This window comes from Sebastes umbrosus, chromosome 5 (assembly GCF_015220745.1).
Source record: "Sebastes umbrosus isolate fSebUmb1 chromosome 5, fSebUmb1.pri, whole genome shotgun sequence".
Lineage (NCBI taxonomy): Eukaryota > Metazoa > Chordata > Actinopteri > Perciformes > Sebastidae > Sebastes > Sebastes umbrosus.
The window spans coordinates 20,157,045-20,170,619 of NC_051273.1; the positions used below are offsets into that span (position 1 = coordinate 20,157,045).

General features: G+C 46.0%; 1 protein-coding gene across 3 annotated transcripts in view; it reads right to left on the reverse strand.

Moving 5' to 3' along the window:
• Nucleotides 1-1,022: 1,022 nt before the first annotated feature.
• midn (midnolin) overlaps nt 1,023-13,575 on the reverse strand; it is a 32,215-nt gene continuing 19,662 nt past the window's right edge. For all 3 annotated transcript variants that reach the window (XM_037769235.1, XM_037769234.1, XM_037769236.1), the window contains 3 exons: nt 12,246-12,441; nt 11,681-12,004; nt 1,023-4,665 (listed from right to left, as the gene is read on the reverse strand). In XM_037769235.1, the coding sequence (XP_037625163.1) occupies nt 4,403-4,665; nt 11,681-12,004; nt 12,246-12,441 (783 nt within the window). In that variant the 3' untranslated portion in view covers nt 1,023-4,402. The remainder of the gene's footprint in view (nt 4,666-11,680; nt 12,005-12,245; nt 12,442-13,575) is intronic.

Here is a 13,575-nt window from a genome sequence, read left to right on the forward strand (position 1 = left end):
AATTTTCTATACAACCAATGCATTTATGATTAAATTGTTTAGAAGAGCACAGAGTTCTTCATAAGATCTAGCCTCTTCATTTTTACTCAGATTGATGTATTTAACTTTAAAATGTAGGCTACAAAGTTTTCTTTCTAAATGCATGATGTTTCCAAAGTCAATGAATAATCGTGTTAAATAATCGTGATTATGAATTTTACCATAATCGAGCAGCCCTAGTTGTAATGGGCAGGAGGAGAGCTGGTACCGTTGGCAGCACCAGAGCTAACAGGTTACGTACGGAGGTTCGATTGAGTTATATTATGATGTGTTCAGGCTCTATTCGGTAAAAAAATGGATAATGTGCAAAGGTACATTATAATGTTATCATGTGTTCAAATGTAATCCTGTAAAATGTTTTTTTTTTTTTTTTTTTTGGCGAGACACTTGAATAAATACAGTTGTTTGAAGGAGAAAACGTATCGGGGTATCTGTAAAAGTTATATTTGCTACCTTTTTTTTTGCTGATTTGATCCATCACTCAAAAGCAGAATATGATTCGAACTGGGAGTTTTGTGATCTGTTGCACCCCTTTGTATTATGTAGGAAAAAATGTCCAAAAACATATTTATTTGGACTCAAGGAACTCAGATTAGTATTAGGAGCAAAAGATCAGGATCAGGCCACCCGTATTTTTGACTGAGCTCTTTGACTGTTCTTTATCCTTTCGCTCTGACTTAGCGGCCCCCAGACCCCTTGGGCCCCTGAGCCTCTACCCAGTAGGCTCATAGTAATCCATTTATCGGCCCCGTCCACCCCTCAGCCAACCGAGATGGTTAAGTCCAATCATCAATTACATCAGCTTTTGATACAGATGTAAGGCAATATTTTATCAATGCAATTCCAAGCTTTTCTAGGTTTTCATATGTCACTCATATCACATTACCTCATGAAATAGATTCTCACATGAAATATTAGACTGAATAGCAGCTTTCACTCAATGTTATTGAATGGGCTCGTAATGAATACTCACGGAGACAACCTGACGTACTCATTTTGTTTTTTATTTATTTATTACCTAAAAAAAGAAAATGTTCTATCACAAGTCACACTGAAATGTATTGCTTAAGAAAAAAAATATATTCATATATTTTTTCTTTTTTTTTTGTCTTTTTACATTTTTTTTTTTTTGCTTTTTTTTGCTTTTTTTTCGGAAACATGTTTCGTTTCCATTATATTCCACCAAAACAAAAAAAAGTTTTTTCCGGACACGAGCATCAGCTGCTGCTGTGTCCCGACAACCTTCTCCCCCGCTTTTTAAAAAAATGCACAAAGAAATACATAATTCACAGTTACCATTTTGGTTTCATAAATTAATACAGTCACACATGTGCTACACCGGTCTAGAGCTAGAACATTGTAAATTGTATTCTTGAATCCTGTTATTTTCAATAGTTGGCTACAAGAAAGAACAGGCAACTTAAATGATCAGAATTCCACCAACATACTGTATTTTTTATCCTCTCTGTAATGCTTTTGTCATCTTTTTTGTTTTGTTTCATCTTTTTGAGTTTCACACAGAAGTGAGGCACACACAGAGTATAGTTCATACATATACAAAACAAAATTAAATAAAAATTTGGGAGGGGCAGGGGATAAATTGTCCGTTAATAATGTTGTATCCAAGGAAAAAGGAAGTGCATGTAGTCTGGAGTCCTCAGAGGACCTTTCTTTCTTATTCAGGGCTGTTTCTTGCCGTCTAAGTACTATGGTGTAAACTTCCTCAGTTAGCATACGTTACACAGACTTGTAGCCTTTTGCAGCTTGTTGGTGGGAGGACTGAGTTAAGAGGGATGTGAGGTTCGGACAACGGAGACCAACAAGCATGGCAACACAATGAAGAAATGGGACAAAGACAGTATTTGAGGAACAACACCAACTTTTGATTCACTCAAACAAGCTTTTACCCCTTAAATCTACGACTCTCGTGGCTGCAAATACTACAGTCCCGTGTATCAACCAATGAAAACAAGCTTAAATCTGACACTGACACAGCAAGGGCAACATTTTTAAGGCACAGAAGCCTTGACATAATAGAGACTCCACCAGCTAAAAGCACTAAACGACAGATGCCCAGTGTCCTCAGTGACAAAAATGGCGCCTTGATGACAACAAGTTGGACAACGATGCACACAGAAAGTTTAAAAACCCCCAAAAAAACACATTCCCGCCCCCATTGTCCCCAAGTGTCTCATTTTTTTAGTGAAAGGTAAGGCCACTTAAAAAAAAGATGAGGTTCACCAAAAAGGTAATCTCTCACTGCAATCTCTGGGAGTGCAATTGTGGTAGGGTGGTCGATCGATCAGACAGACAGACAGATAAAGAGACAGACCAGACGCTTCTCTCGAGTTTGACGGACAGTACTGTGAATCCGCTGGTCTGTTAGTTCCCTGCCAGAGTACGTCGACACCAGCCTTGGTTGGCGTTCGGCCTGGGAGGAGGGGAGGTGGCGATGTTCCGTAGGGCTGTCTGGGTCCTTGAGAGTCGTGGGGGGTAAAACCAGCGCTCGGGGAGTGGAGAGAGAGAGAGTCCGTTGCTCTTTGCTCATCATCATCTTCATTGTCACACAACAGGAATGTTCAGTGCTGAGCAAGACGCGAGTCCACACTTAACTTCATCTGTTTTGGTTTTGCGTCGTTAATACTTTAGCAGGACACCGTTGTTCTAACATTGACAAATCAAAATTACAAAAAAAAACCTATCCAACAAAAGCAGCATTGTTTATTTTTCTTCACAAATTCATGCATGTTGTTAACCTTCATTCCCACAGCACCAGTTTCTTTTTTTTGTCTTCCATCAATAGAAAAAAAAGATCAGTGTAATTCACACTTCTGCATGCAAAGAAAAGTCACTTTTCCCCTCTCGCTTTTTTTTGTTTTCAAGTCCCCATGTGTAGCAGCAAAACTGTGAAAGGCCTAACCTGATATGTCAACGGATGTACTGGTGGAGGCACTAGATAATGATGCTGGATACAGATCGCACTTCTTCTTCTTCTTCTTCTTCTTCTCCCTCTTTTGCCAATAAAAAAATAGTCATTATTATGAGGACTTGTGGTAAAATTTGATGTTTTATCCTGTTGTGATATAAAGTAGTGACCCATGCATTCACTGCAGCTGATCTTTGAGAAATTATGGGGTTATTTGGGAGAAGACAACTCGGACAAAAACTTGGGGTATTCTAAATCAATTTACACCAAAGTCAAACATACACACACCCTCATAAACCTCTGCCAATTAATTGTCACATTTATGTACACAAACTAATACAACAAGTCCATTCAGGTCTGTAAGACATGAGGTGGGCTGGATGAAATTTATTTATCATTTGTTGTGGCTGGACGACTATAATTGATGAAGGAGCTGACGAATGATTGAATGGATTTGTTGGTAGTCAACGACTTGACTGAAGCCACGGCGGGCTGCTGTTTTTTGAAAACAGCAGATAGGAAGAGAAATAAAAAATAGATTTTATTTTTCCATATACATTTTAAAGATTTTAAAATCCTCTAAAGCACTTTAATATTAATTTTACTCATTAATCATTCCTATCGATACCCTATGTCACTGAGGTTGATATCAATACTTCCATTTTTTATTCCGTTTCAGGCCCCACCTCCTCCTTCTTGCACACTTTGACCAGCTGTTATAAATCAAGAAAAATGTGCAAATCAACAACTACTTTGAACTGTTATATGAAAACCTGAATGCTTTGTGAACAATGCTACATATTTTTTTTGTTTATAAAATATAATAATATGTTTCAAAATGGAAAAAAGAAAAAAAAAGTTTAACCACCCCGTAACAGGTAAAAAGTAGACTCTGGTTGGTGAGTTTTGAGATCGATAAGAATGCCCGTTGGAGTAATCCATAGTTCGGCACTTTCTGCCATTCTTGTGAATAGGAGACACTGAGGCCTCTGGTGCTCCCGTCCTGTTAATAAGTCCAGTGTGGATCTCTTCATTGCTGTCCAGAGTGCACTTTAAAAAACAAATCTTAGAAAAGAAAATCTGAAAATCTGAAAATACCACCACCACCACCGCGAACCACCACCCACTGAATTCTGCTATGCTCAAGTTCAGGTATGTAGTCACACCGTAAAAAGTCTTGTACACTGTTGAGTTCGGTTGTTGCCTGTCCAAATCCAAGCATCAAAAGAAAGTCCTCTTGCTATTGTTGCTGTTTTTTCACAAACTGTGAATGACAGAATGGGATTTAAAGTCTGCAGGGAGCCTTATATTTCACGTGACAGACGCCAGCCTCAACCTCTTCTTTGCACAGTTCTCCTGCCAATCCAATCCCTCAAAATATATCTCTAAGTAAATCCCGAGCACATCTTTGAACGTATCCCCCAGCGTGTGGGATCTTCAGGCCATGACGAACTCGGGCTTCAAGTCAGCCTTGACGTCGGGCTTCCACACCGAGTCGTCAAAGTCCAGGTCCATGGAGCCCTCGCTGGACATGCTGCTGTTGCTGTTGCTGCGTCCGGCCTTGCGGTTGGGCAGCCACTGATACGGAGCGCGCTGGTCCCGCCTTGCCTTCCTGCGAATACGCTTCTGCTGCATCAGCAGCTGCAGGCGTTCCACCTTGCAGCGAGTTGCACGGTTCTCGGTCTGACGGACGCGGTCACCTGGACAAAGGAACAGAGGGAAAGATGGTCAGTTTGCGTGTTGACTAGTTTGTTTACACTGAACAGAATTAACACTAACTAAAGGATTGAAAAGGATGTCAATATATGTCTTTGTGCTTTAGCGTGTGTTGAGCAGATAAAGCAACACAGCCTTGACGTTCCCTTGGCTCTGACACACACACACACCATGTGCACAATGTGAAATTTGCTGCTTAACCTCCCCCACTGAGCCTCATTAGCCCCCTCGGTGCCATTTCATCCCCTTATCGCCGAGTGGGGAGACCTTCCTAGACCTGAATCTCCTTGAGAACCAACAGCAAGGCCCCAAACATACAGGAGCCAGAGACGACACATTCGCATAGCTGCCTATGATAGCCGCGCACGTAATTGCGGATGACATGCCTCGGTGGCTGGATGTGCTGCTAAGTGCATTTCTAGCTGTTGATGTGCCTATAGGAGAGCCCGGTCTCGAGGGAGAGGCCTCGCACCGCACTGTGAATGCTCTCCCACAGTGGCCGAGTCGAGCCTAATTCCATTTATACGTATATTCAAAGGGCTTGGAAGGAAGGGAAGGCAACCGCAATCTATTAGCCAGCTCCATTAGTATCTGTCTGGGAATTAAATAATTAAATAATGGGCTAGAATGTCAATAAACCGAAGCACAGCGGCCATCTCTGCCTCTGCTGCACAGCCGAACACACACAAACACACAGAAATCCGCATTCGAGTACATCATGCATTCACACAAAAAACACATACACAATGTGCACGCACATACACAAACACACGGATCACGGGTGCACGCACGCACGCACACACACGGCGACGGCAGCAACAGCCGCAGTAGCTTTTAACGTGGATCGATGGCAAATTAAAAAGACCTATTGATTAAACCTTAGCTCTAGTGCAGCCATCCATCTCGGGCCCGGGACAACGCTATTGGCTTTCAATAGAAAATGCAAGCGAATGGAAATTGTAAGCGGAGAGAGAGACAGGGAGAGATTGGGTTTTTTCTGCTATTTTTTTTTCTCTTTATTATGGCTGTAGCTTCCCTCTCTCAGCTCATTGACCCAACACCCCCCACCCCCTTCTCTCTCTCTTTCCTCCTTTCACCCCCGTCCTCCTCCTCCCTCCCCCAGCTCTTGCCCCATGTCTCCCCAGAGACAGCTAGGTGGGGCAGTGTGAAGAAGCAGGAGGCGAGAGGAGAGAGAAGGGGGGTTTTATGGGTTAAGGAATTCCTCCCCCAGGGGCGAGGGGGATAGAAAAAAAGGACGGAGGAAGAGGGTGGAGGGTAAAGGATCAGCCGTAGGTGGCAGTTTTCCGAATCGATCGTGCCCTCCTCTGCTCTTCCCCCCCATCGGAATGAATTCCGGACTCTGTGTGGGCTTAATTTACCTCTTTCCCTCATTTGCTTATCGGATCGAGCAGCGCAGACCCTTTTCTCCAGCTATAAATATTCACCGCGGCCTGGCGGTGCATGCTAAAGGACTAAACTGCCATCAAGCAGCCTTGATGCTGCTTTTTCGAGAGCAGAAAGGAAGTGAACAGCGAGTTAACAGAAAAGAATACTTCTTCACATTACACTCAGACAGACTGGGGTTTTTCCACTTCCTGCCAATGTGTTCGGTCCCGATACAAACGTATGCATCCAGATGTCGTGTGTGTGAGGGCAGCGTGTCATCTCTGGAGAACCGGGGGTATACCAAAAGGGGGGCTGGGGGGGTTCTCTCCTACATTAGAGCCATTGTTCCGCTGCCTCAGCTCCATGTGACATCCACATACGCTGCCGCAAGGCTTTGTTCCCTCTCCGGTCCTCCCTCTTCCCCTTATTCCCCAGCTCTCGCTAAGCTACAAGCGAAACCGCCCCTCGGCTGTGTCGAAATATGGCTGTACACAATGAAACGGCACCAAGCCAACACATGCCTACGTACAAAATCTGTTCGTCTGGTACAGTTTGCCTGTCTCAGTTCAAAATTCTCTCTTTATTTCACCACTCAGTTATGATCCTGCTTTCCTAAGAGGTTCATTTATTCGGACAGTATCTAATAACAAGGCACACACAGCGTTAAGGGCAGTTTGGTGGTGCAGTAGGTCTTGGCCTTTGTCTTGGCAGGATCCCCGAGAATGTAGAGCTACACCAGATTGAGTGTGTGTTTGTGCGCGTGTGTGTGCGTGTGTGGCCATTCATCAGCGTCACTACCGGAGCCCTGGGCGGCTGGGCCGGACACAGCTGGCCGCAAGGATCTCCAGACTATGTTTATGACAGTAGGGCTATTATTAGGGCTGGCTCAGAAGGACAGACTATACACACACACACATACACACAGGCTGGCCCAAAGCCTGGATGCAGAGACTAAAGTTTGACGTGAGCACAATAACCTTGGAGGACCCACAGAGAGTTGGGTAAGAGACATAGGGAATGAATGAGAGAGAGAGAGAGTGAGAGGTTCCTATACAACCCTGCGTGATGCTGAAAAGACAACACATCTTTTCCTGGAAGATATCAAACAGTAGACAAGTCAAGGGCACAGAGAGGAAGGAAGTCTCCTTTTCCTCCTCTCTCTTTTTTTTTTTTTTTTACCACTCCCCTTCCTGCCAATCACACTAAAACTCGCATAATTTTCCATCCCCAAACTCTCCTCTCTGAGGACTTTGACACGGGCCCTGTAAATACGCCGGCCGAGCGCTGCAGAGAAAAACAGACAGAGAGAAAGAAGGGGTGATCTATGAATAATCGATGCGTCAGTCAGTTTTCCTTGCCTTTGAGCCCAGCCCAGCAACACAGCAAGGATTGAGATAGGGAGCACACGGGGAGGGTGGTGGGAGGAGGAGGAGGAGTGGGTGGAGGATGGAGGTAGAGAAAAGGGAGGGAGGAGGGCTGCAGTGTGCGGGACGCGCGAGGAGATTAAAGGAGCTTCTCCTTTTATTGATCGTATAAAGATTGGCCTTCATTTGCAGTTGTCTTAGTGCTGTTGTTTGTTTGTTTGCCTTGATAAGTCTTGTGATCTTGCAGAGAGAACATTGTGTTTGCTCAGCATCGAGGGAACCGGGGGGGAGAGAGGGAGGGGAGGACGGAGAGGAAGAGGAGGAAAGAAAATCACATTGCAGCAAAGTCAGCCTTGGTTTCCTCTAGTGTTATCCTCTCTCCCTATTCTAGGGGTTAATGATGTACGGGCAAAAGTCATATCACGATAATTATCGCAGTATTATCTTGATATTGGTATGCGACAATAGCTGTAGTAGTACTCAAACAGTGAGTCCAGAGGCTAAAGTGTTTTAGTAAGTAGTAGTTTCAGAGTGTCTGTTTTATATGCACAGTAGGAAGCAAGAAATGGATGAAGCTAACACCATCAAATCAGACCAAACTCTCCATACCTCTCAGTCAAGTGTTTAGGGGACCAGTACAATGTCAATAGGTCAACAGTTCCATGTGAAACCACTCCGGAGTAAAGTTCAGCCAGACATTTTGGAAACCTGACTTGGAAAAAACAACACCGGCAAATAAAGTGTAAACCAACTAATCAGACACAAACTGAAGCAGCCAATCAAATCGGAGCTAATATGACAGCCAGTGAAAGGGCATTGACAGCCCTGCAGGGACACAAGCTCTTCAATGACTTTTAGACTTCATTTGCATTCTCTCTCTCTTTCTCTCCCTCGCTCTCCTTGTCGACAATGAAAGGGCACCTGATGTGCTTGGCTGGCTTCGCTAGATCGCTCTGTGCTGCGCCGCGTCGTCGGGGCGTTCGTCGGAGTTACCGGGTGCACGTGTGTCACACCGAACACCCCCGTGTTTGTGACGAGAGGAGTAAAGCCTATCGGTGGATAATGTGCGGTGCCTCGGCCAAACAGGTCGGGGCTTAAACACAGGACTCAATGAGGTTAAGGCCGTAGGATCTTTCCCTCCCTCCCTCCCTCCCTCACTCCCTCCTCCTTCGGCTTGCCCGGTCCCAGCCAGCACGAAGCTAACATGACCTGACAAATCGAAAGGGGACAGGAAGGGGGTGACGGGATGTGGAAGGGAGAGGAAGGGGGTGCTGGAGAAGCTTTCAGAGCTAACTCTCTGTGTGTGTGTCTGTGTTGAACTAAGGCAGCTGCAGTGGGAGTGGGACTAAAAGGCAGCCCTATAATCCCACCGCCCTCCCCTCCTCTGCCCCACAATGGCTCAGCCTGGTGCCCTGTATGCAGCCCCTGTCCCTGGCCCCTGCACAATGGCTTTGGCTGGGCAGGGGGCTGAAGGGCTGGAGAAGGGGGGGGTCCACCCTACTCAGTGAAGGAATTTAGCTAACAATCAGCCTGCCAGGCCACGCTAAAGCCCTCCTGTTCAAATCCAACACGAGTCCCAGGTCAGCAAAACTATACAGCAACGCCGTGAAACCAAGCTAGTCGCCGAAGACTTTAACCAGGTTGAGTGTGTGTGTGTGTGCAGCTTTTTTATTTACGCTCGTCTTTTTCCCCCACGCACATGAACTTGCAGCGGAAAGGGTAAAGGCTCTCAGGAGACGGCCGAGCTATGTGACATTTTCAAGAGGCTGTTTCAACCCGAGTTTGACTGCACACACACACACACACATTGGGTCAGATGGGAAGCGCAGGTTCTTCCTGCAGCTGAATGAAGGCAGGTTTTCTGTGAAGCAGAGTTAAGCCGCGGTGTTAAGTCCAGTAAGTCTTCCATCAGGTGTCGGGGCCGATAAGGCCGCCTGAGAGCGCTTAGTCATCGGCTTCCTCGAGACACCATGTGGAACGGGATACAAAGTCGGCACGCAGCCTCCGTCCACACAAACACGCCGGCACGTTCATTGTCTTAGGGAGCGAAACTGTGCTCGGTCAGACGGGTCACCCAATCGCATCACTTTCTGGAAGTGAGCAGGAAGTTGGACGGAGGCAGTAAAGTCGGAAAAAGGACTTCTTCACCCTCGGTTAATCAGTGAACAGTTGGTAGACTGATGGACAGGATACAAACACCCATGTGATGAATAGAGGCTTAGTGTTGTGGTTTTAAAAACCCCCCTCTTCCTCCTCCTCCTCCTCCTCCTCCTCTCTCTGCCCTCTACTTCACAAATTCTTTTCAGAGCAACATTTCGGAATAAATCTATCTATTAAAAGGCCAAACGAACACAGACAATGTATTGATGCACAACCCAGACGTGGAAAGAGAGGGAGGAAGACAGAGAGATGGATTTTACAGACAAGGCTGTTTTTGGACAGCATGAGGGGGAAACAGTGGCGAGTATAGCCGAAGAGAGAGAGATGACCAGAGCGCATACTCGCCAACCTTGAGACCTCAAAAATAGGGAGGATTTCAAAACCATAGTGGGGGGTCTGGGGGTCTTTGTTACCTGCACCCTGGTGACTTTTAAAGAATGAAAATAGCTAAATATGAAGTACACTGCAACAGCATTTTTATGTTAAATAGGCCTACTTTCAATTTTGCTTTTAATAATTCGCCTCTCTTGTGTGAATCTCTGGTATAAACCAATCTTTCTCTTAGTACTCTCCATTTCTCTCTCCGTCTCTCACTCATGAAGACCCTTTCAGACACAACTTGGCAACAGCACCACTGTGCTCTGAAAGCGCAACTCAAACCGCGTTGTCGCGAACATCTCTCCCTACGGGAAACGGCATTTGTTGTAGCTCTATTGTCGTCCGGGTGGAAACAGTAGGGCTTATAGACGCTGATCAGTGCCAGGAACAGGTTGAGTGAAGGAAAATGGAAAAAAAAAGGTGTGAACATTTGTCATAAATCAGGAGAAATACGGGCAGAATTATGACCCTGGGAGGAAACCGGGAGAGGGGAATGCAAAATGGGAGTCTCCCGGGAAGATCTGGAAGAGTGGAGAAAATGGGAGTATGCATGCGGGGGCAGTGAAGGAAAGGTCTTCCCTGAGTTAGGAAAATAAGCCTGTGTTATTCCAACTGCTCACTGAACACTTGTAAGGGGCACTCAGGGTGACGCAAAGAAATACTGAACATTCCCGGTCAATCTGCTGAAACTAAAACACTCCACTCTGTTTGCAACTGAAGGTCATAAGACAACGGACAAAGCCAGAGAGTGACAATAGAAATGTATGCTCTTGCCTTTTCAAACATTAAACATAACTCACTGGTCCCTTCCTACCACACTATTCAACAAAACCTACCAGCTAGATTTCCTCACCAGGAGATAAGGAGGCAGCGGAGGACAATGCTGTTTCTCTCAGCACAGCCAGTCTAACCTTACAACACTGACTGAATGTTATCGCTTCTGGACATCTGTCTGACACTCAACATCCTGTGTCTCTGCGAGGATAGGAGGTTATAAAACAAACTCAGGATCATCTGAACTCCCAGCACCTGCCTAGGCCCACCCCCTGGGGCATGGGTATGTCGGGGTTTGTCCGGCCCCGGCCCCTACATGCCCCAGCTGCAGCCAGCCCTTCTTTAAGGAGGCAGGTTAAATCACCCAAAGCCTAATCTAATCTAAACATAGCCCAGCCCAGGCTTGAAGGGGTAAACCTATCTCCTTGGCGCACAAAAACAAAGCCAACTCCGCTGCCTGACAAGTGAAGCCTGACTGAACAGGTTTGGAGAAGCTTGTATTGCATTACTAAGGAGACCCCCCCTTCCTCCTCCTCCTCCTCCCATCTCTTCCTCTTCTCCTCTGCCTCTACACCCAGGAGAGAGATATGCATTTTTGTTCTTTAATCTGACTTTTCTGTTCTTGTCAGTATTTTAAAGAAGTGTTTGATGCTGCAAAATAATCCCAACAGGACTGATAGCTAACCGCGATGAGAATAGAAACAGAAAAGACAAAGGTGACGATTAATTCTTCTGTAGGTTACAAATGCAAGAGCAGATCTCAGTAAAAATTACTTCTAGACTGCAGTCATTTCTCACACACACCCCTCCAAAGCTGTAGCGACTGCAGGAACATCTGCCTCAAGGGATGCACAATGATTTAATGTGTGTGCGTGTTTCTGTTTGTGTCCCTGACGTGCTTGCGTGAGCAGAGGGAGCGCGGTGTGGAGTCACTCACCAGGGGGTTTGCACATGCGGATCTGACTCTGGCACTGCACCAGCGGATGAAGGGTCGGCGGAGGGTTGCTAGGGCTGCTGGCGGGCACAGAGGTAGCTTTGGCAGAGAGGCCCGTCATGCCAGCGACTTGGGGCGAAGGAGGCGGCGAGGGGGACGGGGAGGTGGGCGAGCCACACTGGGTCTGGTAGCGGAGCTGGGTGAGGGAGGGGGGCATGCCCTGGTAGTGGCGCGTGGCGCTCAGGAGGTCGTTCAGGATCTGCAGGATGGTACCGATGTCTCGTCTGGGACGCCCAGTGCTGTCCTGGCAGTTAGGGTGCAAAGTGCCTGAGAGAGGGAGCAAGTAAGACGGATAAAGTGTTACACGTGATTTCAATAAAAAAAGCATAAAAGTCAAAGCATTCCTACATGCCCACGGCAGACCCTGAGAACAGACGGCGTGTTGAATGTTCTGGGTGTTTTTCGTGAAGCATGCTCATAAAAGAGGCTTCCAGCTGGATCTTGCTGTGTGCAGGCGTTATTGCTTAGAGCGGCAATAAATCTGAATGGCGGCTCAGTGTCCTCTCACCTGAAAAGGTCCCTGAGAAGACTCCGGGAGCGTGGTTGACGAAGCTCTCAATGATGGCGCCAGGTTTGCGGGAGCGTGTTGAGGGACTGCTGCCACTGGTGGGGCTGGTGGGGCTGGCGGGGCTGGCGGGGCTGGTGGGGCTGGTGGGGGTGGGGGGGCAGGTGGGGCTAGTGGGGCTGTTGGTGCTGCAGTTAGCCTGGAAGAGAAAATATTAAATAGCATTAGAGTGAGGCTTCAGGGAATGGAGAAACACATCTGTACACAATCCCATCCAATTACTGTGTTAACACATACAGTGGAAACTGCTGATAGTGATCACGGTTACAGTGATCAACTGCTTATATGGATCAAAAAGCTTGGGACAGAATCATTCCTATAGAAATGCTATTTAAATAATTTGCTTATAGTAATCAAGTAGTCCACTTACAGTGTTCAGTTTAGGTCTTTTTATACATGACAACATATGGAAAGACATTTTAAAAACTATGTTAGACTAACGTTAGTTGAATTTTTATTTTGTTTTTTTACTTTACTCCCTTGATACTTTGCCTCCCGGATACCTGTGCTGCGTGCACTTTGATATAACAGGTAAAGGAAAGTCATTTTCTCTGAATAAGAGGCGCCTGTCTGCCTCCATGCCGCTACCGAGTGACCGAACGAGGAGCCCCAGCAAAGGGACGCCGTTCTGCATGTACGCTCGCGCTGCAGAGTCGTACAAAAACGGCAACGTTTCACCCTCGATGAGGGAAAAGGCAGAAGTGGCGAGCCAGTAAATAGCGAACTGGTCCGTTTCATTACTTTGTATTCATGTAATAGATATACAAATGTCAATTAGATGGTAATCTACATGTCAAATGATGCACAACAACAACAAAATTGGTTATAATAATCATCCGCTTATAATGATCAATTTGACCCGGGCAGACGTGATCACTATAAGCGGTTTCAAATGTGCGTCATTCATGCATAACTTCTGTGAAATGTGGACATCGTGTTCTGACTATAGCCCTTATATACACAGTACATGATACAAGCCCTGTCCTGAGGATACCTCAATGAGTTCTGAGCTTTACTTCAGGTTGTTTACTAACACTTGCCCTATGTAAGTAACCTATGCAATGAAGGCTGATGGTTATAAGAAACCACAGGAAACCGGAGCTTTCCTGCCATACTATAGCCCTGAAGCATCCAGGATGTCTTGATACCTCAAAGACCAAACTTAGCAGCTTCACCTTAGCTTAACTTGGATCCCTCAACTGACATCTGAGAGTGAAATCGAAACCCGGGCAAAGGTCTCTGTGTTTGTGTGTGTCACGCATGTGAAAGCCTA